Below are 24,391 nucleotides of genomic sequence, written 5' to 3'. Positions count from 1 at the left end.
ACATCACATCACCCCACATGCTCTTTTAAAATAACTTGGCCAATGCGTTTGTCTATTTGATTTGCTGCAAATCCAAATTATACCTAAGGATGGTGACAAATCTTAATATTATACTTAATAGGACATATTAAAGACTCTTTTGAATAAGTTCATTAACTTAATTGTTAGTTAAATCATTTTAATTATGATTTTGTATAAATACCAGGTATAAACAGAAAATATACTACACAAAATGGGCAGTTTACTTGTTTGAAAAAGAGTGGGAAGTAAGACTTATTTCATTTATTTAAACGGAAAAAGTAAAACTTATTTATTTAATGGGAAAAATGGATATGGTGGAATTCCAAATTTCAAAAATGAATGAATGAAGTCATTTCAATTATGATTTTGGATAAATATTAAGTATGAACATAAACACGACTGCAAAAAATGGCCAGTTTACTTGTTTAAAAAGGACTAGGAAGAAAAGACTTATTTCATTTATTTAAATGGGAAGAAGAATTATTTAGTTTAATATATTTTTGTTCCCAGGCAAAATTGGATTTGCTGCAATTGCAAATTTCGACAAATTACGGTTCCAAATATTGACTTGAGACCTGATGGGACGTATTAATAGCTAATTTGATAGAAGTTGGTCATATGAGCAAGTGGAGTAACATGAGATCTATTCTCAATTACACAGCACACACAACTTTGGATCTTCTGAATGAATGAGTGAGTGGGTGAGTGAATGAATCTTATTTGTTCATTTAAATTATGACTGTATAAGTACTAGGTATAAACACACAAAATGGCCAGTTTACTTGTTTGAAATGGTGTGGGAAGAAGTAATCTATCCAATTTAAGACAAATGTAGTTACCTCTAACATTGTGTTACTTTATCTATTGTTGTCTGTGACTTCCAATGAATAAAAAGGAAGGAAGGACTCACCGGAGACGTCTTCGCCAACATCCAACCGTTGGACTTTTATCCTTCTTACAGTGGAAAACGTACAGCCGACCAACACCATAGAACCTAAAGGAATGAAAGAAAACTTTAACATTTGGCCTCAAGCAACATTCGCAGATACAACACAATGTGACGTGCGGGGTTAGGGCTCGTTAGGGTTAAAGGTTGAGGGAAGGGCCCTCGTTTTAAACTACTTTTTTCAAAAGGAGTGGAAACAAGCAAGACTTATTTCATTTATTTAATGGGAACATGTAAGACTATTTTTCTTCCCTGGCAAAATTGGATTTGCTGCAATTGCAAATTTCAAAAAAGTACGGTGCCAAATCTTGACTTGAGACCTGATAAGACGTATTAAACGCTTAGTTACATTGATAGGAGTTGGTAATAAGAGCGAGTGGAATAACGGTGGTTTAATGGATGAGTGAATGTTGAAAGTAATTTAAATTATGACTTTGTTTAAATACTAGGTATTAACAGAACATCTACTGCGCAAAATGGGCAGAGTTTACTTGTTTGAGAAGGAGTGGCTTATTTAAGAGTAAGATTTATTGAATCTGTTTGTTCCCAGGCAAAATTGGACGTGATGCAACTCCAAATTTCACCACATGATGGTGCCAAATTTTGACTTCAGCCCTGATAGAACATATTAAACACTGGATTACTACTTTGGATCTTTTCTTATATTACTTTGCAACAACATACTCGGTAAGAGATTAGGCAGTATAATCACATATGTTAACTAGAGAGTGCCCACACTCAATTTACTTATGGTTATGTGTTACATGAAATACTGTTAGGCATCATTTGAGCAGTCTGACCAAATCTTTGAATAGAATTTGTGATTTAAGAAATTACTTGTTATGTTCAGGGTAATCAGATTTGTATATAATTCTAATGGTCGTCTTTTGAAAACTATTCTGAATTACAACTTTGGATCATTTCTTATATTACTTTGCAACAATATACTCAGTGACAGATTAGGCAGTATAATCACACATGTTAAATTGAGAGTGCCCACACACAATTTACTTATGGTGATGTGTTAAATCAATTACTGTTAGACATAAAATAGGAGGTGTTTAACATAAATGGAGGAAGAAATGGGTACTCACCATTGTGGCGACTGGTCAATGATGCGAGCCTCCAACTGATGTGTATATTCATTCTTCTTACAGTGGAAAACATACAGCCAACAAACACCATGTTACCTAAAGGAATGAAATTAAACATTAACATTTACCCTCAAGACATTCAAAGATACAAGGCAACGCGACTACGTTTCAGCTAGGGTTAGTTACACATAGCTATTACACAGTGAACGCTAGCTACATCGACAACTTTAGTCAAACTACACTAAAGTAAATCTCTTTAACCACAATGAGTTGTATTTACCGTGTACGCTCTAGACGGCCCAGTTTCAAGCAGAAAATAAAGATATTTCTGTTGATATTCGTCGTGTTTGAATCCGCTGTCGCGCTTACGGCCATTTCGCGCCCACGATTTGAATCTTGGCGGGAGTTTCCCCTATTAACGTAATTTCGACGGCACATTACTGCGACGTAATACCCGCTTATCTAAAACGGCAAAGTTAAAAGTAGAGTTAAATAAAGTTTTATTTTTTAACCAACGCAATAATTTACAAAATAACCCGGCATCGACAACTTTAGTCAAACTACACAAAAGTAAGTCTTTTTAAACACAATGAGTTGTATTTACCGTGTACGCTCTAGACGGTCCAGTTGCAAGCAGAAAATAAAAATATTTCTCTTGTTAGCCGTCGTGTTACTATCCACTGTGTCTCGTTCGCTACCATTGTTGAAAGCCCCGCCCACAGATTTGAATTTCCCGCCTACTGACGTCATTTCCGCGGCACATGACTGCGACGTAATACCCGCTTATCTAAAACGGCAAAGTTAAAAGTAGAGTTAAATAAAGTTTTATGTTTTAATCAACGCAATCATTTACAACCGTTGACCAGGGAGAATCGTCGAAATTCGGCGTCTGTGGCTGGCAGAAGACGCCGAGTTCGACGTCCCACCACACTCACTCGCTTTTCAGGGCAACAAAAGTAGTTCTTTTTAAAAACAATGAGTTGTATTTACCGTGTACGCTCTAGACAGTCGAGTTGCAAGCAGAAAATAAAAATATTTCTCTTGTTCGTCGTCGTGTTACTATCCGCTGTGTCTCGTTCACCGCCATTGCCAGCTTCCTACTTCCTGTTGAAAGCCACGCCCATGGATTTGAATTTTGGCGGACTTCCGCCCATCGGCGTCATTTCTGCGTCACATGACTGCGACGTGGCAGACGTTATATAGCAACCGCCGTTTTGTTTAGTAGACTTACAGTTATACGTTGATATAATGGTGCACACTCAAAATAGATTTAAATTAAATAAGTCTTCTGCCCACTCCCTTTTAAACAAGTTGACTCTGCCCACGGATTTGAATTTCGGCGGAAGATCCGCCCATTAACGTCATGTCCGCATCACGTGACTGCGACGTAGCAGACGTCATATAGCAACCGCTGTTTTGTTTAGTAGACAGAGTTGCTATGTGTTGACATAATGGCGCGTTGGTTAGCATGTACACCTCTTAAGCATGATGTTGCGGGCTCGACGCCTGATCAATGTTAGCATGGAGTGAGCTAAAGTGCATGGCGCTTAAGATTTGAAGCTTTAAAATGCCCTGAGGTCTGACGTATCAGGCAGAATGGCTTGCCATCACGTTCAACAAAGAAATAGACACTTTCCCACTCTGATAAAAACATCCTGTGTTCATCTACACATTTTCGTTTTGCTGTGCATTTTTTCCCTGCCATTGTGCGAGCCCGATTGACATTAATAGTTTACTGGAATGGGTTTGCCCTTCCTACTTTATGGAATTTCACCACATGCGCTTTTGATGAAAATACCAAATTGAACTCAAGTGAAGCCAACACGCACAAAACAAAACAAAAAACAAAAAAAAACACAAATGTGGATATGAACGTAAAAGAGCCGCATGAAACCAGGTAAAGAGCCACATGCGGTTCGGGAGCTGCGGCTCGGCCAAACCTGTACTATACAATACATCTTTATTTGTATAGAATTTTCACAACAGCTGTCACACAAACAAAGCGAGAAAAACCAAAGATGTGCGTGTGCCGCCCACGCTGGCTTTATTTGCACCTTTGAAGAGACACCGTATTTCCGCAGATGTGGCAAAGAGTACTTTTGGGCATCTGAGACGGAAGGATGTCCAAAGCATCACGTCACCTGCTCTGATAGGCATGGTGGTGGGACGTTGAGGTGAACCGCTTTGGGGTTGGCTGAGTTTTTGGTCGCAGGATACCGCACACTTGAAGACAGAAGCAGAAAAGCAGAGCTAAATGCAAAATGTACTCGCCGGTGACTCCGCTTTTTTTTCCCCCCTAAAGAAATGGATGGACGGGTGGCCCCGGCTGGCCGGTGGGACGCTTGTTATTCTGACCCTTTTTAGTGCGAGTTTGGGGCAACAACGTTTTCTTTTTTTTTGTGGCGCCATCTTCTGGTTCAAGAGTGCCCTGCATGTGTATTTGCCTTTCCTGCCTTCTGATTGGATGAGCGCCGGTGCCTCTGTCACCATGGCGGGGGGTATACGTCGGCATCGGAGCGTCTGCCAGCGTGTGAGGCCGGCCGGCAGTGTAGCGGAGGTGTCGAGTGCGATGCCGCTGGAGCTCACTCACCAGCTGGTGTTAGGGCCACAGAATGAAGGCCAAGGAGAAGAATAGAAAGAGAAAGAGAAACTTCTCCTCCAATTCTTTGATTTGTCTCTTCTGAGCTTCGATGAATTCTTTCAGCTCTTTGTTCCTCTAGGACGGACAAATGGAAAGTGGCCTTCAAAAGCAAGTAAGCGCGCAAGTAAGCGCGCAAGTACGCGCAAGCAAGTAAGCGCGCAAGTACGTGCCGGGCTGGCTTTGGGCCCTTACCTGTTGCGCGCTCTGCAGCAGATCCATTCTCTCTTGGAGGATGCAAGCGTCGCGCTCCCTCAACTCGCACATCAGGGCTCGCTTCCATTGGTCCACGGCGCTCCTAAGCTCTTCTCTCTGATCCGCCGTCAGCACGTCATTCACGCCAGCGTAGCTGGCCTTTTCGCCGTCCGTGGCGGGGCAGTCCCGCCGCGGTAGCGCCTCGTACAACATGGCCTCCAGCTCCAGGATCCTCTGGGCCGCAATCCTCGTCCGTCAGTGGTCCGGCGGGAGATTTGAGGGCGGCTTACCTTATGAGCCTGGTCCATGGAACGCTTCCTGAAGTCCAGCTCTTCATCCAGGTAGCCCTTCTGCTTGCAGAACATATCCTAGCACAGCTCAAGGTCAGAATTGTTGGAGTACATTGCCGGAGCTCCCCTTGGCTGATGTCGCGTGTCTACCTTCTCACTTTCAATGTCCAACATCTTCTGTTGAAGTACTGACTTGGTCACTTCGATGGATTCTAACCACTGAGGAAAGGCTGCTGTCACATAAGCAGAATGCGAGAGCGTGCGTGGACGTGTGCGTTACCTTCTCGGCTAGGGTGAGAAGGGTCCTGGCGTGAATCACGACCACCTGCTCCTCGTTGGTGAGATTCTGCAAGAGCCCAAAGGCACAGCGTCAACAAGCTTGTTTCAGCGCAAAGCCTTCCAAAAGTCACATTTGAGCCGCCGAGTCACGTGGAGTGCGAACATAAGGAGTTCGACATACACTTACGGCGTTATCGCCCAGGATGTCCAGCTTCTTCATCAGATCACTGATGACGATGTCCTGGGGAAAGGCGCAAGGCGCAATGTAAGGCGCTCTGGGACCTCGGGTTAGGGTTAGGTTTGCGAGGGACGCCTTACGTACGCTCACGCCCTCGGCCTCGCAGTAGATCTGCAAAGGGCTGAGGCCGTCTGGGAAATGGACTTGCTGGAACTTCAAAACGGGGGAGCGCCACTCCCTCTCCTGAAAGGCAGAGGCATGCATCCATCTGTCCATCCATCCGTCTGTCTGTCTGTCTGTCTGTCACATCTCTGGCCTCAACACGCTTGTGTGAGTCTTCCCACCTCCAGCTCCAGGATGCGGAACTCAAGCAGTTCGTTTTGGTCTCGGATATCCTGGATGTGCTCTTTCAGACGCGCTTCTTCCGCCTCCATCCGCCTGACCTGAAAAGACAGTCAGACGTCATCTGCGGGGCTTCCCGACGGGCGTGACGCCAAGCGACTTCGCCCAGCGCCTTTCTTTCCGTCACCTTTTCGGCCAACTGCTGATTGCTCTGACGCAGCAGCTGCTTCTCCTCCACCCACTTGACATTCTAGAAGAGACAAATGCGTGGACAGCTTTGGAAAGTTGTCACAAATTCTTTGGTTGACTGGAAAATGACATTTGCTTTTCTCCGCATTTTCCCAGCCACGTTCGGTGGGGGGCGTTGGTCCAGTAATGCCTGACGAATGAGTGACTGAAGAATGGAGCTATTTTGTCTGAGAAAAAGGTGTGCTCATTGATGAGCTTACCTGTCCTTGTTGTTTCAGCGCTGATTCCAGATCTGCCACTCTGCTTTGATAGTGACCTATTTCAACCATCAGCTGTTCTCTGGTCTGAAAGGAGGAGGAGCCTCAGGTGAGAATGGGGAGGCTGGGACCCGGCCGGGGGTTGCGGGAAGGGGCGCCACCTTGATCTCCTTCTCGGCGTCGTAGTCACCTCCGCTGGTCTGGGCTAGCAGAGCGTAGGCTCGTTGCAGCGCTTGATATTCTTGCGTCAGCTGGCGGTAGCGAAGCTCCGCCTCCTCGCGCACACACCCCTGCAACACATCGCTAGTACCAGAATCAGTCAGACCGGCGACAAAGCACCCGCGACGCAAAGGCGAGTCCAACTCCGGGCTGAAGAGGAACGTTTGACGGCAATACGCTCGCAGAAATGGCGGGCTGCGGGCTACCTCTTCGGGTTCCGTGTCGGGGGTTCTGTCGGTGTGAAAAGACATGGACGATCCGTCCGAGTCCACCGACACGTCTTCGTCGTAGCCGTAAAATGTTTCGATGACCTGCGGTCGCGGAAGCAAACATCTCTTTCAACAAACCGAAGCGACACCTGACGATGAATTGACGAGAGCTACGATAGCGAGAAAAAGGCCATTTCGTCTTGCGCTAAACCAAGCAGCCGCAAACAAGCGGACTCACCTTGCAGGACCTCACGCTCCGTTTCCTCCTCAGAGATTCTCGACGTCGGTATCGTAGCACCAAATCTCTTTCCTGTCGACACAAATAATCCGCCTTTGAGATTCTTTGGATGCAAAGAGAACGAATGGCTCCGGCGCAGAAACAAACTCGACTCACAATGACATTTCTGACGTGAGCGCCTGTCTCCAGAGCCTGAAAAAGACGTCACCGGCGATGATTGGAGGGACACTCGTCTTTTCCAAAAGTGACAACTACAGGGTGCATTTTGCCACTAGCTGCCTACGGACAATGACGTCGCACTCGCGGCTCATGGTTGGCGGGCTGAGCAGCCGGGCGAGTCCGTCGTTTTCAGCGCACAGCGAGTGGCAAAGGCGCTGACAAAACGGGAGCTTTTAGCTGCTGAAAACGGCAAAACAAGTCTAAAGCGTGTTCAAACGCGTGCGCACAGTGCTCCCGTTTGAAAGGACGGAATTTAAGGGGCCAATTTTTTGGATGGCGGCCACCGGCCAAGGTTTGGACGGAAAAGGTTTCCGGGCGACAGCGAGCGAGCGAGCAAGCGAGCGCGGCGCTGCCGTACGTGCACCGAGTCGCCCGCCTGAGGACCTTGGACAAGTCGTCGATGATGTGCCGCTGCTCCACAACTTGAAGGCGCAGAAACTCCATTTCGCCGTCTTGCTGGCCGCAACCGCGGTCCAGGTCATTGAGCGAACTAGGCCTTCTCTGTGGAACACAGCAAAGGCAGTGGACTCTTTGTTGGCACGCCGCCGTTGTCCGCGCCGACTTACCAAGCTTGCCATCTCCTCGTTCTCCTGGGTGACAAAGCGCACTTTGTTTTCAAGGCGACACAGCACCAGCGAGAGTTCTTCATTCTTCCTGCTCAGGCGTTTGTTTTTGTCCAGGAGTGGCAGAAACTGGCTCTCTGTTTCTCTCAGTCGCTTCAGCTGCAAGCATGAGGCGCGGGATGTGAAAGACGCACAACGCACGGGCCAGAACGTATCCATTCCATTAGCATTGGTTTGAACGGAACCGTGGCTTTGGCTCGCAATAAAAGACACATCTTCCACCAGGCAACCGACTCGCCGCGCCGCTCGACTAATAAGCAAGCGCAATGGGTGCCTCGCTGGATGGCGTGCATCAAACGTAGCGCAAACCTTCAAGCGTGCCGTCAATAAATTACCAGTTCGTTGCGCTCTTCAGACAGCAGGGCGTTTCGATCCTCCAGTTTCCTGATGACTGCGCTGAGCTCGGCGATTTTCAGCTGAAACCTTCGTGTGTCCCGATCCTCCTGAGACTAAAAACACCCACACACACACACACACACACACACACTCGTTCAAAGTTCCAAACTGTATTTGTGCTACCTTCCTCCAGCAACGAACTAAGTCATGCGTACTGCAAGTGTGGGATGAGGTGGCTTACGCTATGAAGAGGACTGCTCGTAGCGGCGTTGACCCCACTTCCAGGGTAGTTTAGGCCCGCCCTTTGGGAATCCCTCAGGGCGGCGATCTGCTGCTCGGCAGCCTGAGTCTGCCTGCAGCTGAAGGCGGTGGGCGTGGCCGGCCTGTAGCCCCAGGGCTTTATCCAAAACACTAACCGCTCTGTCCTTCAGCTTGATCTCGTCCATCTGGACGTACAAACGGGGAGCGCTCAGGCGGGTGGGCAAACTCATTTGCCAGAATTGTGACAAAAGCAAAGAGAGCAACCGGCCATTTTTTCTTGAATAGCCTAGAACGCCTTTGTTGTGACAAAAGCAAAGCGAGCAACAGGCCTTTTCTTCTTGTGAAATAGAATAGAATAGAATAGAATAGAATAGAATAGAATAGAATAGAATAGAATAGAATAGAATAGAATAGAATGCCTTAGTTGTCATTGCACAGCAGATATACAACGAAATTGGGAACACAGCCAAGCACCGCGCATCTGATCAGTCCTACCAGTCGGCGGATCTCCCTCTCGCAGTCTCTCTTGGTTCGGCTCAGCTCCTCCTGATGCTGGTGATGAGCCGATCGGAGCTCGGCCGCTCGGGACTGGCAAGCCTGCTGGGCCGCTGCCAGGGCTTCTTCCGCGCTCCTTTTTGCTCCGCGTTGCTCCTGAAGCTCCTGGTGGAGGCGACACCGCTCGGCCTCCCAACTCCGCCGCGTCTCCTCCACCTCCGCCAGCAAAGCACCCCCGCTCCTCACCTGAGCAGACGTCGCGCCACACCGGGCCGATGAGACCGCAACGGAGCGCTGCGACGCTTACTGGGGACAAGCTACACAATACAGCAGCGTCCGGATCGGAGCCCGACGTGGCGTGCGGAAAGTCAGACACGGGTTGAGCGGCTCACCTTGTCCATGGAGCCGTCCCTCAGGCTGAGGACCAAGGCATTCAGTCGCTGGATTTCTCCATCTTTGATTTTGATCACTCTCATCAGCTCCATTTCATGCTGCCGCAGTAATGTCTCTCTGGTAACGGCTAACTCTTTCTGCTTCTCCTCATGGAGTTTGCTTTTGAGTTCCGTCATGGCGGCGGTGGCGCGGTGGTGCTCCGCCCGCAGTTCCTGACTTCTCTCTCTCTCCAGACGGCTGACCTGACATGGCACACGCACGTCAAATCTACATCGGGAAAACTTGGCAGGCAGGCAGCCAGGCACGCACGCAGTGTCTGTTGAGGTCTTCACCTTGTTCTTCTCCTGCTGAAGTTCTAACTGGACGTCCATCAGTTTGGCTCTCAGCTCGTCATTGGCGGCTTGAAGGGTGCCCACGGCGTCCGTTCGCTCCGCCTTGGCCCGCCCTGCCGGTGCTCGTTTGGACATCTCTTACTCGAGTCTCGCCCGGTCGTCAGTCAAGAGATCACAACATTTGTACCTGGAGAGCATAAACGCACAGCGCTGTTTTCCACTGGCTTTGGACTCAACTTCACACGGTGCCGTAACTTACAACTTCGTAAACATAGATTTAGCTTGACTTATTCATTGCATAAATTCATTTCTCTCTTCAAAACAGCGTCACGCAACATAGCGTGACCGAGACGGCCGTTATCCACCTGCGTGAAGTTATTTGGTGAAATGAATGAGATGTTTACGACACCATATTTCTGTCTTTATGTAAATGAAAGTAATCAAGGACTGCTGAAGGTCCAAAGTTGTTGTGATAAACGACAAGAACGAACAATTCTATCGGAAGCAGCCATCTCTGTTGTTGCCATTTGACTTGAGGTCGGAATTGGGAAATTCCAAGGGGCATAATTCCGGGTTTCGACCGCATGCAGCATAATGTCAGTCAGTCAGCACTCACCGTGCTTTCCAAGAAGAGACCTGGGGCATCGCATCGTGAGTGCGTGCCTGCGTGTTGGTTCCTTTCGTCGAGGCGCTCGCTCGCTCGGAAGCAATATGTGCCAAGCTACTGTGTTCATTCGTTTGTCTGTACTGTCGCGACTGGACTTCTGAGCCGCCTTAGAAATGAAGGAGTACGTGCTTTCATGTCGCAGATAGCTTGTGTGTTTGGGAGGAGATACTCCTCGGCGGCTGCTGTCATCTTCTTCCTCCCCCACTTCCTGTTCCTCATCTTCCGAGGCTCTGTCCAAACACTTGTACCAGTCCCTACGACTGCCCCTCAGTGGGCTACCAACGGGAAGAGCACGAGGGTGCAAGCGTACGAATTGCAGAACGTGAAGCGTACTTGCTTGCGTCATTGACTTGCCGCCATCTTGAAACCGCGTCATATAAGTCAGGGACAACCGGTCTTTGTTTTGGTAATTTTACCACTTAAAATTGGTTGTATTTAAAAATTACTTGTGATTAGTTGTACAATAAAGTAGTAGTAAGTAAAAACTCGAGTTCTGGCTTCTAGTCGATGGCAGATGTGGCTCCTGTATCGCAGTATTTGCGGCCGCTGCGTGAAGTACGGCGCATGCGCCTAGGGTCGCTATTGTACAGCAACTCCACTTGGACAAAATACGGAGGTGAAATTTGTACGTTCAATTAAATCGTAAAATAAAGAATGTCATAGTATATTTAAGCTTGAATAGGCTGTTGTTGAGCACAGAAAAAGGAATTTTACCGAACGTCGATAATATCCCGCTAGTTTGGTCAAATCCGTCATGAGCTATGGCTAATCGACTTTAGCCGAAGGGCCATGTATGCGGGCTTAGCCGGAGGGGCGGAAAGGCGAGTATTTAGGCGGAACATACTCAAAAGTAACGTCATCATACCTAGTACTCACAAATGCCTCCCCCACATGGAAATTCACTGTCATTGCAGCTCAGTTATTTGGCTTTTTTTCCCCTTTGTTTGGGACGCATTGGGAGCATTAAAACCGTGAAAGGAGTGACATACAGGGACTACTGCTGTGACAAGAAAATTTCCCCACTGTGGGATAAATAAAGTTCAATCGATCAATCAATCAATCAATCACAAAAGAAACATGGGCACGAAACCTGTCAGCCGGTCTGTCAGCGCCACCGCTCAAGTGCCTTTCTCCACGTGGTCGCGGCGGACCTTTCAGAGCTCGGTGTTGGGTTCGCGCCCACCGGCAGGGCCGCCGGTGCAGGCCTTTTGATAGTCACATCCGTCCAGCAGGTGGCGGTACGCCGCCCGCACGTCGCGATACAGTGGCGCATCCTCGTCTGGCAGGGCCGGGAATCGGACAGGGGTCTCGTTCACCAGCAGCTGCAGGCGGGGGCCTCGCGCGCAGTCCAGCAGAGCCAAGACCACGTTGGCTGCGTACGGCACCACCAGGCTGGAACGGAACCGTCGGCCTGGAGATGGCCGGGGGCGTCACAACGGGTTCGGGTATGGCGGGACGGCATCGTCTTACCATGCTGCGAGCGGTAGTTGGCTGCAGTGGGCGGAGTCTTGTCCTTGTAGAGGCCCAGCAGGCCGAGGAGCGGGAGGAGCGTCTCGGCGTGCCCGATCAGGAAGGAGGCCGGATCCGGGGGTGTGTCGGTGGCCCTGCGGACCAATCCTTTGGCATTAAAAGCACGTTCCTTTGGCCCGCCGAGCGGCCTTCTTCTGACCTGCGCGGCCGTCCGGCCTTGTCGAGGGTCCTGAAGATGTGGTGGAAAAGCGGGCAGCTGGCCAGCAGGTTGATGGTGTGGCCGTGCGCCCGCTTCCAGAACAACTTCAGGTCACACTTGTACTCCAGAACCTGCCGGCACAAGGATGCCCCCTGGTCAACGCGTCTCGCATTCCAAGCGCTGGATGGCGAAAGCGCGTCACGACGACCTCTTTCATGTTCAACTAGCCTTTGCCAAGTACCGTGTCGAATTTCAGTTGGCTGCCTAGCGAACGTTTGCCATCTGGGGGTTCCTGAATTTGTCACAATAACAACACGCAGACAGTACAGTAAATATGCTAGTGACGGCAACTCACAGTCAGGCAGGGGAACTTCGCCTTTTGAGTTTTAAACTGGGCCATCTGTCAATGTGTACTGGCAAACTGGGCTGATCCTAAGTGTAAAATTGTGAGTTTTGAACCCACAGCGGCTCTGCAGCAGACCCACCCGCACCCCACACCGTGCAAAACCGTCGTCAGTGCGTAATATTGTTGTCAATGGCAGCAAATGAGGTCGGGTCGAGTCGAGCTAGCGCCGTGGTGTACACGGAGGGGGTCCTCGTGTCCTCGGGGGTACCTCGGCGTCACAGGGCTCAAACAGGAAGCACCAGGGCGAGTGCAGTGACTTGATGGCCAGCTCGTACGAGCAAAGGTAGAACGCCGCCTCCAGAAGTTCTGCAGGAGACGCATCCAGTTATTTTGACTATTTCGCCATCCTTTGACGCGAGGCGTGTCAGCACGGCGCTCACGATAACCTGGCGTGAAGTCACGGAGAGGAAATCCCAGTTTGTCGGCCACTTTCTTCCTCAGCGCCTCCATCTCCGGCCCGCGCGTGAACTTGTGGACCTCAGCCAGCGCCGTGCGGTTCATCTCCACGCCCTCCACGTAACCACGGCAACCGTCATAGGCGCGCAGCAGTCCGTCATCCACTCGGTGGCGATAGTTTACCGCTATGCCAGGCGAGGCAAAGACACGGAACACACCTCAGTTCGAGTGCCATGCCAAGACTTTGTGGCAGAATCATAATGAAACAATGCAAGACGGCAACATTCCAGTGATCAGACAGCAAAAGGAATTTTTAGGCGATTTGCTAGTTATGGAAGCGTACTGCGGCGGGGTCAGAACGACAACAGCAACAACTTCAGTACCTTGACATAACGTGACCCAATGCAAGGTTAAAAGTGACACACGCTTCAATTCAGTCAAACCATGATGCTGGGGCATCACAAATGTAAATGTGTCTCCACAGCAGACAGCGAAACTTACATGTCATGTTGGCTCCGAGGTAAAGTCCTTCCTGGAATGCCTCTGCGCTGCTGACGCATCGGTGCTTGGAGCTGGTCAGCACGCTGACGCGCCCCCCACGCAACGACTCCCGCCCCAACAAAGACGGAAACAACGTGGACAGACGCATCGCCAGCTGCCGCAGGTCCTCCCGGCCTTTGGCCACTAGCTGACCTGCAAGAGGTTCACAATCAGATCCAAAATGGCTCCGTAGTGGCCATCTGTTGATTCCAAAACAGGCAGTGATTTCAAAAAGTGTGTGCACAAGCAACCATTTTACACACTGATTGGTCTTTGTTTTTCTCTTAAACTATCGCAAACACCACCGGATATAGTACCTAATGTCTAATGAATGCGTATGGTGCTGTAGGACAACCCTCCGTTCTTGACAGTGCTCACCATCCATGTCGTCGGTGTACCACATGTCCCAGCGGCGCAAGACGTCCCGCCTCCGGGCGGCGCTGCCTTCGCCGTGTTCATCTTCTTGGGCTTCGCCTTCAGATCGTCGCAGCAGTTCGCTGAGCTGGCGGATGGTGCGGATGTTCTTAGCGGTCGGGTAGCGGCTGCCGTGGCGGACGACGGCTGTCAGGTGCGCCGGGGAGCAGCGCTCTCCGCTCGGGGTCCTCAGGAGTGGTCCCGGGTCCGTGCGAATGTCTGCCCAGGTGTCGGCCAGCCGCCTCCGATACAGGGCAGCGTCCTCGTAGCGTGTCTTGGAGCCAAAGTGGGCCGCGAAGTCCGGCACGTCCGCCGCCGAACAGCCGCCGCGGCGGCTTGTCAAGATAACAATAACGACGGACTTGAAGACGACTGACAGCATTTTCCTTTTTGTGCCTTATGGGACTCGTTCGGTTTGCCGCATAGTGGCGCCTAGGTTGGCTGTGCTGATTTTCCGGGTAGTCAATTTTTCAACCCCACAGCTGTCGGACAACGCGGGCCACGTCTCAATAGACAAAGTAAAGCGCCCACGACTCAACACTCGCACTAAGACGGCCACGTCTCGTTACATAGCCACTTCCTTACACTCGCGCTCTGCGGTACTCATCGAAATAGAAGTGCACTGTCAAGCGATTGAAGGCGCAGAGAACAACGCTACAGCGGCCACGTCTCAATTACCCCACATAAGTGGCCACTTCCAAATGCTCGCGATCTGCGGTACTCATCGAATTTTAAGTGCACTAACAAGCGTTTGCAGGCGCAGTGAGCAAGCGGAGGGAAAACGCTGAATTTGGACCGTGCGTGCGCCCACTATGGTGGACCTACGTCATCACGCGTGGCGATAGATCTTTTTTTTTTTTTACACCGGTTGTTGTGACAGTTGTACTGTTTCACTTGAACTTACATTTGCATTAAAGTAAAAGGTTAACCTCAGGCTTGTAGTCATTTTGCAACCACCGCACCCGCATAAACACGGACACGACACTAAGACAAAATACGTCGGTGAAAATGATGAATGCTATAGAATTGCTATAGACTATTTCATATCGATAGTTACACCTTAGTTGTTGTTTTTTTCAGGACAGTTGGATCAACATTGCAAATTTTGGACGCTAGTCACGCTACCCTTTGGAGCGCCTGCGGTTGGCTCCCTGCCCCCGGCCCTACGCTTTCCGCCATCGTCCGGGCTGGAAACTAAGCCAAGCTAAATGAAGCTAAAAAGAGTCAGTCTTAGGCTAAGATGAGCTAAGCTAAGCGTTTCAGTTGATCCCCTCGCTGATGGGCATGTTAATGTGCGCCGTGAGCAGTGGGGTGCTCTGCTCCTCATGCAGGACAACAACTTTGATGATGTCAGAGATGCCTTTGTCACTGGTACACTCCACCAGGGTCTGGACCGGGTAGACCAGTCCCGGCACCAGCAGCGGGATCTTCAAGAAGGGGTTCCTCATCCTGTACAGGCTTTGATCGTACAGGAAGCTGATGGCCAGGTTGAGCACAGGCCGGCACGCCGCCGTGTTCTGAACATTGAGCGTGAGCTTGAAGGACGGGCCCAGACCTTGGACCACGGCATTCATTTTGAGCGAGCGCCCAGGCCTGGACGACACCGGAGTCAGACTGGACTCCAGGGCCTTGGCGTAGGCCTTGGCCGCCGCCAGTCGCAGGCGGACCAGGTCCATCTGGAAGGTCCGGTGCATGGCTGTGCTGCTCTCGCGCTCTCTTAGTGTCTGGTCCACGTAGAGTTTGGTCTTCTTGGGCACGTCGAGACGGACACTCTGCGCGGCCGGAGGTCCGGGAGCACTGTCCCGGTCCCGGAACTCCGCCGTCCTCTTGAGGATTTTCACCATCAGCCCGCCGCCCTTCATGGTCACGACCAGGGTCCCGTCCTCCCGCCCGTAGCGCCCGAAGCAAATAGCGCTCACTGTGTCCGGAGTCTTGATGGTGCTCACCAGGTTCTTGTCCCTGTATAAGTGCACCTCGCAGTTGGCAAGACCCACCAGGACCCCCTGGAAGCCTCGAGCGGGAAGGTCCATGCCGGCCATGGTGCAGATGGGGGCCGGAAGGAGCACCTTCCACAACTTCTTGCCCTAAACGATGCATTGGTTACTTTGGTTCAGACCAACAAACGTCAGTCAGTATATCTCAGAGCGCTTAATCCAATCTTTGAACTCCCCAGAGGTGTCGATTCCAGAGTCCTTCAACTTTACCTTCTGCGTGAATCCCTGCAGGTTCAGGTCCGTGGTTCCCACCACTATGTTCTTGCCGACCCTCACCAGGCCCACGGGATGCGACGACAGCTCCACGCAGTACTTGGCTTTGTCCGAGTCCCTGGAAGCAGACGCAAAGAGCTCAGGACGACCTGAAGCAGCGGCGGGCCGGTCCCAATGGCAAGCTGACCTGCGCAGGATGTAGACGTTCCCGTTCCGACACGCCGCCGTGATCCGGAACTCCACGTCAAACTGACCCGTCGCGTCCATCATGGTGGGAGGGGCCGGCAGTGCCAGCTGCGCCAAGTGCGAGATGTTCAGTGCCGACACCCGCGCTTATGCAAAGCAGAGATGATGCATGCACGGGAGGAGGGACAGAAGGAAGGACGGACGGGTGGGAGGAGGGACAGAAGGGAGGACGGACGGGCAAGAGGAGACAAAATCAAGTCGGCACAGCAGGATCGAGAAGTAGACAAAAAAAAGGACAGAACGGAGGATGGGCAAAAGGTCAGATAACCCGCAAACCAACAGATGGAAGGACAGAGAAAGCGGACAGGGCCAAAAGGGACGGCAACCTTGGCGAGGATGACGAAGGCCTCGGGGTCCAGCACGTAAAGATGGGCGCTCTCTGTGCCAATCAGCAAGCAGCTGACGCCGTCTTCGTCCGCCGTGCTTTTCTTCAGCGTGCCCATGCACGTGATAACTGTCTGAGGACCAAAAACCTGTCCAGTTAGCTGCCGAGCTGTCTGCATGCCTGCCTGCCTACAATCATGCATGCATGCTACCTGACGTTTGATGGGCTGCTCTTTGTGCAGCTGGACAAAGCTCTCCAGGTGCTCATTATCCAGAGACAGGAAGCGGAGCGAGCGCATTGACAGCGGCACGTCGGCCTTCTTCCGGAGGCTCTCCAACGTCTCCTTAACGGCAGGGGGGTCAATGTGGCCCTCCCTGGCCTGCTGCCATACGTCCTGACCAATCACAAGTCAGCGGCTGTCAAAAATGGTCAAAGAAACAGTTCAAAAAAAGGACTAGATTGTCACCCACCTGTTCCAGTGCGTTGACGTCAAGTCCGGGCAGCGTGAACTTGAAGTAGGGTCTGAGGTTCTTGTAGACGTACACGCAGGGTCCGGACGCCACGGCCACGGCGGGAACGCGAGGCTCGTGCAGGTCCATGAAGAAGGCCGCGAGGCCGCATGGAAGGTCCAGCAGGACGCTCTCGCTGCTCAGTGCTGTGCCTCCGTACACCTTCAGCTTCATGGAGGCCACGCCACCTCCGCCGCCGCCCAGGTCGGCCACCACCAGGCGACCGTCCCCATCCCCGCTCAAGTCGGCCAGCGCCGCACAGGAGGTGAAGGTGCGCAGTCCCGCCACCGGGTCAAAGTGGGCGTCCAGCCACTTCCCATCTTCGCCGCTCCACTCGCTCATGGCTGGCTGGACAACAAGACCTCGTTTTGCTGCATGACGACACAAGCCTGTCGGTCAGCTCGCATGCACACAGGAAGGCGATCAAACACCGAGGACGGACAGAACACCCTCAAGGGGCTCCTCCTCCTCAGCATGTCAGTCATCGCATCGAAGAAACGCGATACACACCGTATGATCCCGTCGTCAAGGAAACCCTACAGCAGCGTCTCCAAAAGGACGCAGTTTCCCCGCGCTTTCGCACACAACCTTATTATAGTTATTGGAAAAACGAAACAATATGAAAAGGTGATGAAGAGACGCACCGTCGATGCTGCTCTTCTAATGCTGCCGAAGCTGATGCTCGTCTAATCCATAAATCCGCTTCCAGCTTCTTTAGCTCCCCGGCTTCGGTCTCCTTGACTCAGTGACGTCAATTACACGCGAGACGTTGCTGTCCGCGGCGTCCATTGATGGCCCCGTTCAAATATCCACATTACATTCTACAACCCTCGGTGAAGTGTCCACCTAGCTAAAGTGTACGTAATTTGAGACGGCAGGTTACAAGCGTGCGAATTTGGGACAGTGTGTGTTACGTCGACTTCTGCTGGAACAGCGTCATCAAACACGGAGGCTGCGCACGCGCAGAAGGTGTACGGCAATTACACTTGGACAAACTACGTAGGCGCTTTAAAATGAAGGCTAAAGAATTGGAATACTACGTACTATATCTTTTGACGGGTACAAACAAATAATAGCGAACGTTCCTTTTGAGCTAAACATGTGCTCTTTTCACGAGTAATCGCGTGTGCTGTTAAGGTGGCGTTGATCGACTTGTTCGCCTTTTGAACTCACTCCGCCGTGAAGGTGACATGTCAAACACTGAGCAGCAGGGGGCGCACCGTCACACATTTTCTTCCTCGAACGAAAGTATCAGCATTTTGTCATAAGACCATCAAAAGAATACAAGCATTTATAATCCGCTCCGATCTTTTCATCGACTGACTCGTTTTTCTAACCGACACCTAAAGCAGTGAGCAGGGGAGCTCTTGGGACGTCACGTCCGGAGTCACATGATCAGGGTTCGGCGCCGCTCAGTTTTCGGTGAGTTAACCCGTCTCCGCAATCACCCCTCAAAACTCCTTTCAAGACGCAAGGACGCGTCACACGGAATGTTCCTCGGCCGATTTCGCCCGTTTGCTCACCTCTTCGTTTGCTTCGTGGCGAGTTTGTCCATGTGCACGTCGTGTTCGCTGCCGTGATGTCACGTTCACGTCACGTCTTGCTCCTGACGCTCGACTGGTGACCACCAGTCCAAGTTCTGCCCAAACTCAGCAGGGAAGGTGTGGAAACAAGCACAAGTTCCCTCTCTTCCTTTTCATAATGAGCTTTTACGCTTGGAAGCCCATTTCCAATCAACCTGAGTAAATTGTTGACAAAGGAGAATATAATGGTTAGCATATCCTTCATTTCAAGCCATTCCATTTAATACACCACAAAGATATTAAATGTTTCAATCAACCAATGAACGTTGTTTGTGGGTATGCAAACGTTTCCTCTCCATGAATTTGATGCCCCAAAATGTGGACGGGGACACAGCTACAACTGTGTTACGTCGCCTTTTCTTGGCTTAGCTTGGCTTGGCTTGGCTTGGCTTGGCTCACTCACTAAGCATGCATTTGGGAAGTGAGGGTGCTCGTTGATGAAGCTTTCCCAGTTCGGCAATTGGTTTTCCATTCTTGCTTTCTTGTTCAAGCTGACCTGAGGATAACAGTTCTAAGTACACATTTTCAACAGCAGACATTTGGAGGTTTCACCGCTACGTTGCATTTGTTGAAGTAGCGCCCGACAGTGAGAAGCGACAATGAGATCAAAGGTCACAAGGCGTATTGGGAGTTGCTTGTTGGCTTGGCCGCTTGCGTCTAGAATTTTTTCCAGATTGGACATAGTACTCAAAGAGGCTCATGTGTGCGTGTGTGTGCAGACAAACAGCATGCAGTGTGCGCTTTTCACAACACTGCTGTGCGGGGTGGCCCTGGCCGACCAGTCGCCTTCGGCGGGGCGGCGCATCTTTGGCGCTCAGTCGCCGTTGGACCCTGAAGTACACATGAACATTGTGAGTAGATCGCGCGCACACGCACGCAGTTTGCCATGGTAAAGCTCAGTGTGCGTGTGCGCTGGCGTGTAGACAGAAATCATCCGCCGGTGGGGCTACCCGGCAGAGGAGCATGAGGTGTCGACGGACGACGGCTACATCTTGACGCTCAACAGGATCCCTGCGGGACGCCTACTCAAGCTAAGTCAGTGCTAAGCACACTTTTTGGGTGCCGAGAACGGTGACAAACAGCCGGCCGGCCGGCCTGGGCGCAGGTGGCCGAGGCGTGGTTTTCCTCCAGCACGGCCTCCTGGCGGCCGGCAGCAACTGGATCACCAACCCGCCGGCGTCCGGCCTGGGCTACGCGCTGGCCGACGCCGGCTACGACGTTTGGCTGGGGAACAGCCGAGGGAACACCTGGTCTCGGAAACACCGCACGCTCACACCTGACTGCGACGACTTCTGGATGTTCAGGTAGCCCTCTCACCCAACCGCTCTCCCTCCCTCCCTCGGCGCCAACCAACCCAGCATGTCATCTTGTGCGGCGGTTCTGGCAGTCATGACGAAATGGCCCTTTTGGATCTTCCTGCGGTAGTGGACTACATCCTGAAGGTGACGGGACAACGACAGATGGCTTACGTGGGGCACTCTCAGGGGACCACCATCGGTACGACCCGCTGGTTTCGTTTGGATCCATCGTGGCGCCCCGCTGAAACACTCACCTGTGTGTGTGCGTGTGTGCAATTGGGCAGCCTTCATGGCCTTCTCCACGCTCCCGCAACTAGCGGCCAAGATCAAATTGTTTGTAGCCTTGGCTCCGGTGGCCACTGTGGCCTTTCCCAGCAGCCCCATGAGCAAGCTGGCCTTCCTGCCCGAGTTCCTGGTTTGGGTAGGAGCCGAGCGAGCGGGCGGGCGGGACGGGATTGGTTGAGGCCGGCCACGGCAAATCCCACCTTTGCATCCCCCGACACTCCCTCCCTCAGGAGCTGTTTGGAAGGCGGGACTTCCTGCCTCAGAGTCACACGATTGAGTGGTTCGCCGAGCACGTGTGTGGCAAACGTCTGACCAGCGAATTGTGCGGGAATCTCTTTTTCATCCTGTGCGGCTTCGACGAGCTCAACCTCAACATGGTCGGTGACCGGCGATTTGCTTTGGCTGTTTTTGCCCCGATGGCCGACATGATCTCAGCGCAACCGCTCGGTTTTGTCCGGATTTTGCTTTCAGTCTCGCACGGCCGTCTACACCACGCACTGCCCCGCGGGCACATCCGTCCAGAACATGCTGCACTGGGCGCAGGTCAGGCGCACGCACGTACATGGACCCACACTTTGGGAAGGAGACTCGCGGCAGCGCGTATGACATCAGTCCGCTTCAGACTGGTCATGCTTTTTCAGGCCGTCAGCGGCGGAGGGAAGCTGTCTGCGTTTGACTTTGGCGTGGCGGGCAACATGAAACATTACAACCAGGTGAGCGAGCGCCCGCGGCAAACACCAAGCGAGTGCAAAACGTGAAACTTCCCGTGCAGTCCACGCCCCCCCACTACCACGTCCAAGACATGAAGGTCCCCACCGCCATCTTCTCGGGGGGACGCGACACGCTGGCCGACCCAAAAGACGTTGCGCTGCTCCTCACGCAGGTCACTCTCGGTGCCGCGTGTGTGTGTGTGTGCATGTGCACGTGTCTGACAGCGCTGTCTCACCTGCAGGTGTCCAACTTGGTGTTTCAGCAGCACATTCCCCACTGGGACCATCTGGACTTCATTTGGGGCCTGGACGCCCCGCAGCTCATGTTTCCTGCCATCCTCAAGCTGCTGCAGCAGTACCACTAGAGGACGTCACTCGCTCGCTCGCGCAGCTCATGTTTCCTGCCATTCTCAAGCTGCTGCAGCAATACCACTAGAGGGCGCCACTCGCTCGCTGCTCGCCGCTCGGACGTGGGCCGGGAGGCTTTTAGTCTTCAAGTCAATCGTTCATTTGCCGCCACCCGCATAAATCGACGTTTTAATCTGCCAAACAGCGGAAATGAAAATGGGAGTCATTAGCATCGAGACGCGACACTGAGCCAGCATTCCACATCAGCCATCCATTGAATAAATGCATTCTTTGAAAATTTGCTGTGCTGAGCGTGGATGTTGACAGGATAAACACGTAGCCAGTTTGCTTTTGAGACAAACTTTATCTTTGTGTCACCGCTGATGACCGTGAGCTGGCCAAAAAAAAACGAGAATCACAAAAACCTTGGAAGAAAGCTGTCAATTTGAACAAAGTCAGTAATGCAACAAGCAAAATGGGAACAAGTGACAAGACTGCTGTTATCGTCTCACACCGCGGGGGGGGGCGGCAAATCCACCCTCAAGTCCAGATGCGGCGCCAGCCGACACGCATTGCGTGCGTCATTGCGACTTCCTCAGCAGCCTCACCACCTTGGTGAACTTTAACCTCATGGCCACATCCAGCGCCGACTCACCGTCCTGGAAACAAAACATCGGGACCAGACAACGCGGTGAGCCTTCGGAGCCCGCGAAGTGTCGCAAGCAGGCAAAAGGAGAGCACACACACGTGGTTCTTGACGAGAGGGTCGGCATCCCTGAGGAGCAGCAGAGGAACTAAATGCTGTCGCTTCCTCAGACAAACATAGTGAAGAGCGGTGTTGCCTTTCTGCGTGGGCGCGCGCACAGACAAAAGGTCACAGCCAAGGTCGCGCAAGCGGCAGCGTGGAGAACGTACGTAGTCGGCCGCATTGACGTCCACGTCGCTGTCCAGAACGGCCTTCATCAGAGCCTCGTTACGCCGCCGCTTCTGCAACTGCAAGGACACACGCGTCACTCACCAGACGATGATGTCACGTGCCTGCCAATGTCGCTCCGTGTTGTGCCTGCCGGCGACGTGCCAGGAGGAAGTATCCCAGGAGGAGGATGGGCATGAGGAGGAGGATGACGAGGTGGTCCAGAAGGGAAAAGTTCTGCTTGGCCGCGTAGTGAAGACACGTGCGACGCTTCTGAAATACCGGCGGGCGGCACCGTCAATAGCGTCACCGCTGCAACTTCAGCAAAAACGAGAACAAAACCAAGAGCTGACAAGTTCAACACCCGTGGGAGGATCTGCTTTTTGTTTACGCATTTACTGATGAGCGAGAGAGGCTGCGATAAGCAAATCCAATGATGGATTTGATCATGGATGAGCTGGGAATGAACGGAGCGATTGTTGACGGCACATACAAAAGGAAGGCAAGAGGACGACGGAGTGAAGCGAGGTTGAGCCGACCTTGTTGCGCGTGCGCGCGTCTGCGTGGCGCTCCAACAGGAACGTGACTGCGTTCAGGTGACCACGGCGACAGGCGGCGATGAGTGGCGTGTCGCCAGTGACGTCATCCTGCATGTCCACGTCGCTCGGGTTGCGGGTCACAGCGGCGAACAGCTGCTGAACGTCGCCGTCGTATGCCAACTGACAGGCCGGCTGCTCGAGAAAGCAAGGCAACCGGTCGGATGACTTTCAATGAACCTGCGAGACAAGTCGGAACGCCCGCGCGCGCGCACGCACGCACGCACGCACACTGCGCTTTGAGTCGAAGTCAAGTTTGAAAAGAGACTTTTGACCCGCATCATATTAGTCTTGTTTGAAATCTGACGATGGCTTCTGTCCATCACTCGACTGTGCGTGCGTGCCATTTAAAGAGTGTGAAAAGGGTCAACCCGTTGAGAAACGCACTCTTACCTGCGAGTACACCTTGCCCATGTCTGCCACAGGAAGCGCACGGGACGCCAGAAAGACTTTCAAAGTAAAACCAGAGGCCAGTCTTGAAACCTGCCGAATCTGCTCTCTCTCTCTCTCTCTCTCTCTCTGCTGCATTTCCTGTCTCTACGGCGAAAAGTCCAACACGTATCGCACGCAGTTGTCTCAGCAAGTCCGGGAAAAGCGCTTACATGCACATTTCATGTTAGAATTTAATTTGTAGCTTTTTTTTTTGACGGTACATCCATCTTGAAATATTTGCCTGCATCATGTTCTCAGAACAGTCGACACAGAATGGGTCCATCGCGGATGCGTTAATGTGGACACGTTTGACACGAATCGCTCCTTGTGCGGTCCTAGCATTACAACAAGCGAGTACAAGTAAGCGCTGTTGACACGCAGTCGAAAACAGCTCACCAAAGCATTGCTACCTTGAAGCATGGCGCAGTACCCCGCCATCGACCTGGCCCGGAACTCCCCGGAAACTGGCATCGCCGCCATGTTTGTCAATTAAAAGCATTTGGCCAAAGGGCTACGGCGCCCCTTAGAGGTGCCACCTGCTTAAACGACTAGGTGCGACGTTGAATCAACTCGCCGACAACTCATGGATTGTCACAGTAATTCTTCAAAGTTTACAAACCATCCTCACAATTTCTCAAGCAGCTATTGCTGTCATTCCTCCTGTAAGCAGACCGATTTCAAAGTGCATTACTTTGGTAAACAATCAAGTCAAATTCAGTTCATTTACCGAAGAATAAACAAGCATGGCAGTTACGCTAATCAGTAAGCTAATGCTAGCGTTAGTAAGTTAAAATGCTAGCGTTAGCGAGAAGCTAACGAATGCGTTTAACGCATTATTGTGTCCCCCAAGAATAATACAGCACCTTCGATGCATCCATCTGATACAACTATTCAAAACACCCACAAGAAGTGAAAACCATTACCTTGTTTGGTCGTTCAGCCTCAAAGGATGTGACGTAAAAAAAATGGAGAAAACGGACCAGAGTAAATAAACAGATCGTAAAAGTATCCCTGCAACACCTGGAGGGTTAGATTACACTTTTGTACATCCTCGGAAACTCCATGTGCACAATTAAATGAATATAAAAGGATG

General features: G+C 51.6%; 5 protein-coding genes across 12 annotated transcripts; 1 reads left to right on the top strand and 4 right to left on the bottom strand.

Moving 5' to 3' along the window:
- Positions 1-4,082: 4,082 nt before the first annotated feature.
- LOC125991712 (janus kinase and microtubule-interacting protein 3-like) lies at positions 4,083-9,889 on the bottom strand. The gene is made up of 23 exons (XM_068649508.1): positions 9,755-9,889; positions 9,640-9,664; positions 9,422-9,483; positions 9,132-9,275; positions 8,627-8,719; positions 8,273-8,386; positions 7,881-8,036; positions 7,699-7,815; positions 7,252-7,287; positions 7,096-7,167; positions 6,855-6,959; positions 6,591-6,719; positions 6,433-6,516; positions 6,171-6,233; positions 5,986-6,084; positions 5,786-5,884; positions 5,645-5,704; positions 5,465-5,530; positions 5,335-5,403; positions 5,185-5,262; positions 4,895-5,128; positions 4,652-4,777; positions 4,083-4,284 (listed from the first exon to the last, which is right to left on the bottom strand). The coding sequence occupies exons 1-22, from the start codon at positions 9,887-9,889 to the stop codon at positions 4,661-4,663; spliced, it is 2,157 nt and encodes a 718-aa protein (XP_068505609.1). The 3' UTR covers positions 4,083-4,284; positions 4,652-4,660.
- Positions 9,522-14,794, bottom strand: LOC125991707 (multiple inositol polyphosphate phosphatase 1-like). Of its 2 annotated transcripts, XR_011086096.1 has the most exons (9): positions 13,811-14,794; positions 13,394-13,585; positions 12,883-13,077; positions 12,705-12,802; positions 12,091-12,221; positions 11,892-12,025; positions 11,512-11,832; positions 9,732-9,941; positions 9,522-9,664 (listed from the first exon to the last, which is right to left on the bottom strand). XR_011086096.1 is itself a non-coding variant. In XM_049760027.2 (7 exons), the coding sequence occupies exons 1-7, from the start codon at positions 14,226-14,228 to the stop codon at positions 11,576-11,578; spliced, it is 1,425 nt and encodes a 474-aa protein (XP_049615984.1). In that variant the 5' UTR covers positions 14,229-14,794; the 3' UTR covers positions 10,819-11,575. The 2 variants fall into 2 exon arrangements, 1 of the variants encoding a protein (XP_049615984.1); XM_049760027.2 differs by lacking the exons at positions 9,522-9,664; positions 9,732-9,941 and having other exon boundaries at positions 10,819-11,832.
- A 116-nt stretch (positions 14,795-14,910) lies between these two features.
- bbs1 (Bardet-Biedl syndrome 1) lies at positions 14,911-21,383 on the bottom strand. Of its 3 annotated transcripts, XM_049760025.2 has the most exons (9): positions 21,246-21,383; positions 18,974-19,212; positions 18,657-18,871; positions 17,095-17,504; positions 16,836-17,018; positions 16,626-16,757; positions 16,241-16,347; positions 16,051-16,171; positions 14,911-15,930 (listed from the first exon to the last, which is right to left on the bottom strand). In XM_049760025.2, exons 4-9 carry the CDS (start codon positions 17,473-17,475, stop codon positions 15,106-15,108), a joined length of 1,749 nt encoding a protein of 582 aa, XP_049615982.1. In that variant the 5' UTR covers positions 17,476-17,504; positions 18,657-18,871; positions 18,974-19,212; positions 21,246-21,383; the 3' UTR covers positions 14,911-15,105. The 3 variants fall into 3 exon arrangements, with proteins under 3 accessions (XP_049615982.1, XP_049615981.1, XP_049615983.1); XM_049760024.2 differs by lacking the exons at positions 18,657-18,871; positions 18,974-19,212; positions 21,246-21,383 and adding an exon at positions 17,778-17,970; XM_049760026.1 differs by lacking the exons at positions 18,657-18,871; positions 18,974-19,212; positions 21,246-21,383 and adding an exon at positions 17,644-17,792.
- lipf (lipase, gastric) lies at positions 18,406-21,655 on the top strand. Its single transcript, XM_049760028.1, has 11 exons — positions 18,406-18,555; positions 19,436-19,567; positions 19,640-19,751; positions 19,822-20,020; positions 20,104-20,213; positions 20,299-20,435; positions 20,530-20,676; positions 20,771-20,842; positions 20,941-21,012; positions 21,072-21,182; positions 21,252-21,655. Exons 2-11 carry the CDS (start codon positions 19,445-19,447, stop codon positions 21,372-21,374), a joined length of 1,206 nt encoding a protein of 401 aa, XP_049615985.1. The 5' UTR covers positions 18,406-18,555; positions 19,436-19,444; the 3' UTR covers positions 21,375-21,655.
- A 46-nt stretch (positions 21,656-21,701) lies between these two features.
- On the bottom strand, positions 21,702-24,215 carry ankrd22 (ankyrin repeat domain 22). Of its 5 annotated transcripts, none has more exons than XM_049760031.1 (6): positions 23,709-24,215; positions 23,260-23,315; positions 22,810-23,001; positions 22,436-22,543; positions 22,105-22,350; positions 21,702-22,016 (listed from the first exon to the last, which is right to left on the bottom strand). In XM_049760031.1, the coding sequence occupies exons 1-6, from the start codon at positions 23,776-23,778 to the stop codon at positions 21,939-21,941; spliced, it is 750 nt and encodes a 249-aa protein (XP_049615988.1). In that variant the 5' UTR covers positions 23,779-24,215; the 3' UTR covers positions 21,702-21,938. The 5 variants fall into 5 exon arrangements, with proteins under 5 accessions (XP_049615988.1, XP_049615989.1, XP_049615992.1 ...); XM_049760032.2 differs by having other exon boundaries at positions 22,105-22,203; positions 22,273-22,350; positions 23,260-24,211; XM_049760035.1 differs by lacking the exon at positions 22,436-22,543 and having other exon boundaries at positions 22,105-22,203; positions 22,273-22,350; positions 23,260-24,215.
- Between the last annotated feature and the right edge of the window lie 176 nt (positions 24,216-24,391).

Source organism: Syngnathus scovelli, chromosome 21 (genome assembly GCF_024217435.2).
Source record: "Syngnathus scovelli strain Florida chromosome 21, RoL_Ssco_1.2, whole genome shotgun sequence".
Lineage (NCBI taxonomy): Eukaryota > Metazoa > Chordata > Actinopteri > Syngnathiformes > Syngnathidae > Syngnathus > Syngnathus scovelli.
The sequence above is the reverse complement of the archived record's forward strand: the minus strand, read 5'-3'. Positions and strand labels throughout refer to the sequence as shown.

What these genes read in the sequence shown, in the direction of transcription:
- bbs1 (XM_049760025.2), bottom strand. Translation starts at nt 17,475, where the DNA reads ATGAGCGAGTGGAGCGGCGAAGATGGGAAGTGGCTGGACGCCCACTTT. An exon ending in CCTTCGTCATCCTCGCCAAG is followed by an intron (nt 16,348 to 16,625) that starts GTTGCCGTCCCT and finishes CACTTGGCGCAG; the next exon opens with CTGGCACTGCCGGCCCCTCC. An exon ending in AACGTCTACATCCTGCGCAG is followed by an intron (nt 16,172 to 16,240) that starts GTCAGCTTGCCA and finishes GTCTGCTTCCAG; the next exon opens with GGACTCGGACAAAGCCAAGT.
- lipf (XM_049760028.1), top strand. Translation starts at nt 19,445, where the DNA reads ATGCAGTGTGCGCTTTTCACAACACTGCTGTGCGGGGTGGCCCTGGCC. An exon ending in GGGACGCCTACTCAAGCTAA is followed by an intron (nt 19,752 to 19,821) that starts GTCAGTGCTAAG and finishes GCCTGGGCGCAG; the next exon opens with GTGGCCGAGGCGTGGTTTTC. An exon ending in GACGACTTCTGGATGTTCAG is followed by an intron (nt 20,021 to 20,103) that starts GTAGCCCTCTCA and finishes CGGTTCTGGCAG; the next exon opens with TCATGACGAAATGGCCCTTT.
- ankrd22 (XM_049760031.1), bottom strand. Translation starts at nt 23,778, where the DNA reads ATGGCGGCGATGCCAGTTTCCGGGGAGTTCCGGGCCAGGTCGATGGCG. An exon ending in TGGGCAAGGTGTACTCGCAG is followed by an intron (nt 23,002 to 23,259) that starts GTAAGAGTGCGT and finishes TTTCTCGAGCAG; the next exon opens with CCGGCCTGTCAGTTGGCATA. An exon ending in ACCCTCTCGTCAAGAACCAC is followed by an intron (nt 22,017 to 22,104) that starts GTGTGTGTGCTC and finishes TTTTGTTTCCAG; the next exon opens with GACGGTGAGTCGGCGCTGGA.
- LOC125991707 (XM_049760027.2), bottom strand. Translation starts at nt 14,228, where the DNA reads ATGCTGTCAGTCGTCTTCAAGTCCGTCGTTATTGTTATCTTGACAAGC. An exon ending in TCTCCGTGACTTCACGCCAG is followed by an intron (nt 12,803 to 12,882) that starts GTTATCGTGAGC and finishes CGTCTCCTGCAG; the next exon opens with AACTTCTGGAGGCGGCGTTC. An exon ending in CAACTACCGCTCGCAGCATG is followed by an intron (nt 11,833 to 11,891) that starts GTAAGACGATGC and finishes GGCCATCTCCAG; the next exon opens with GCCGACGGTTCCGTTCCAGC.
- LOC125991712 (XM_068649508.1), bottom strand. Translation starts at nt 9,889, where the DNA reads ATGTCCAAACGAGCACCGGCAGGGCGGGCCAAGGCGGAGCGAACGGAC. An exon ending in CCGACACGGAACCCGAAGAG is followed by an intron (nt 6,720 to 6,854) that starts GTAGCCCGCAGC and finishes GATGTGTTGCAG; the next exon opens with GGGTGTGTGCGCGAGGAGGC. An exon ending in TTCTCACCCTAGCCGAGAAG is followed by an intron (nt 5,404 to 5,464) that starts GTAACGCACACG and finishes GCCTTTCCTCAG; the next exon opens with TGGTTAGAATCCATCGAAGT.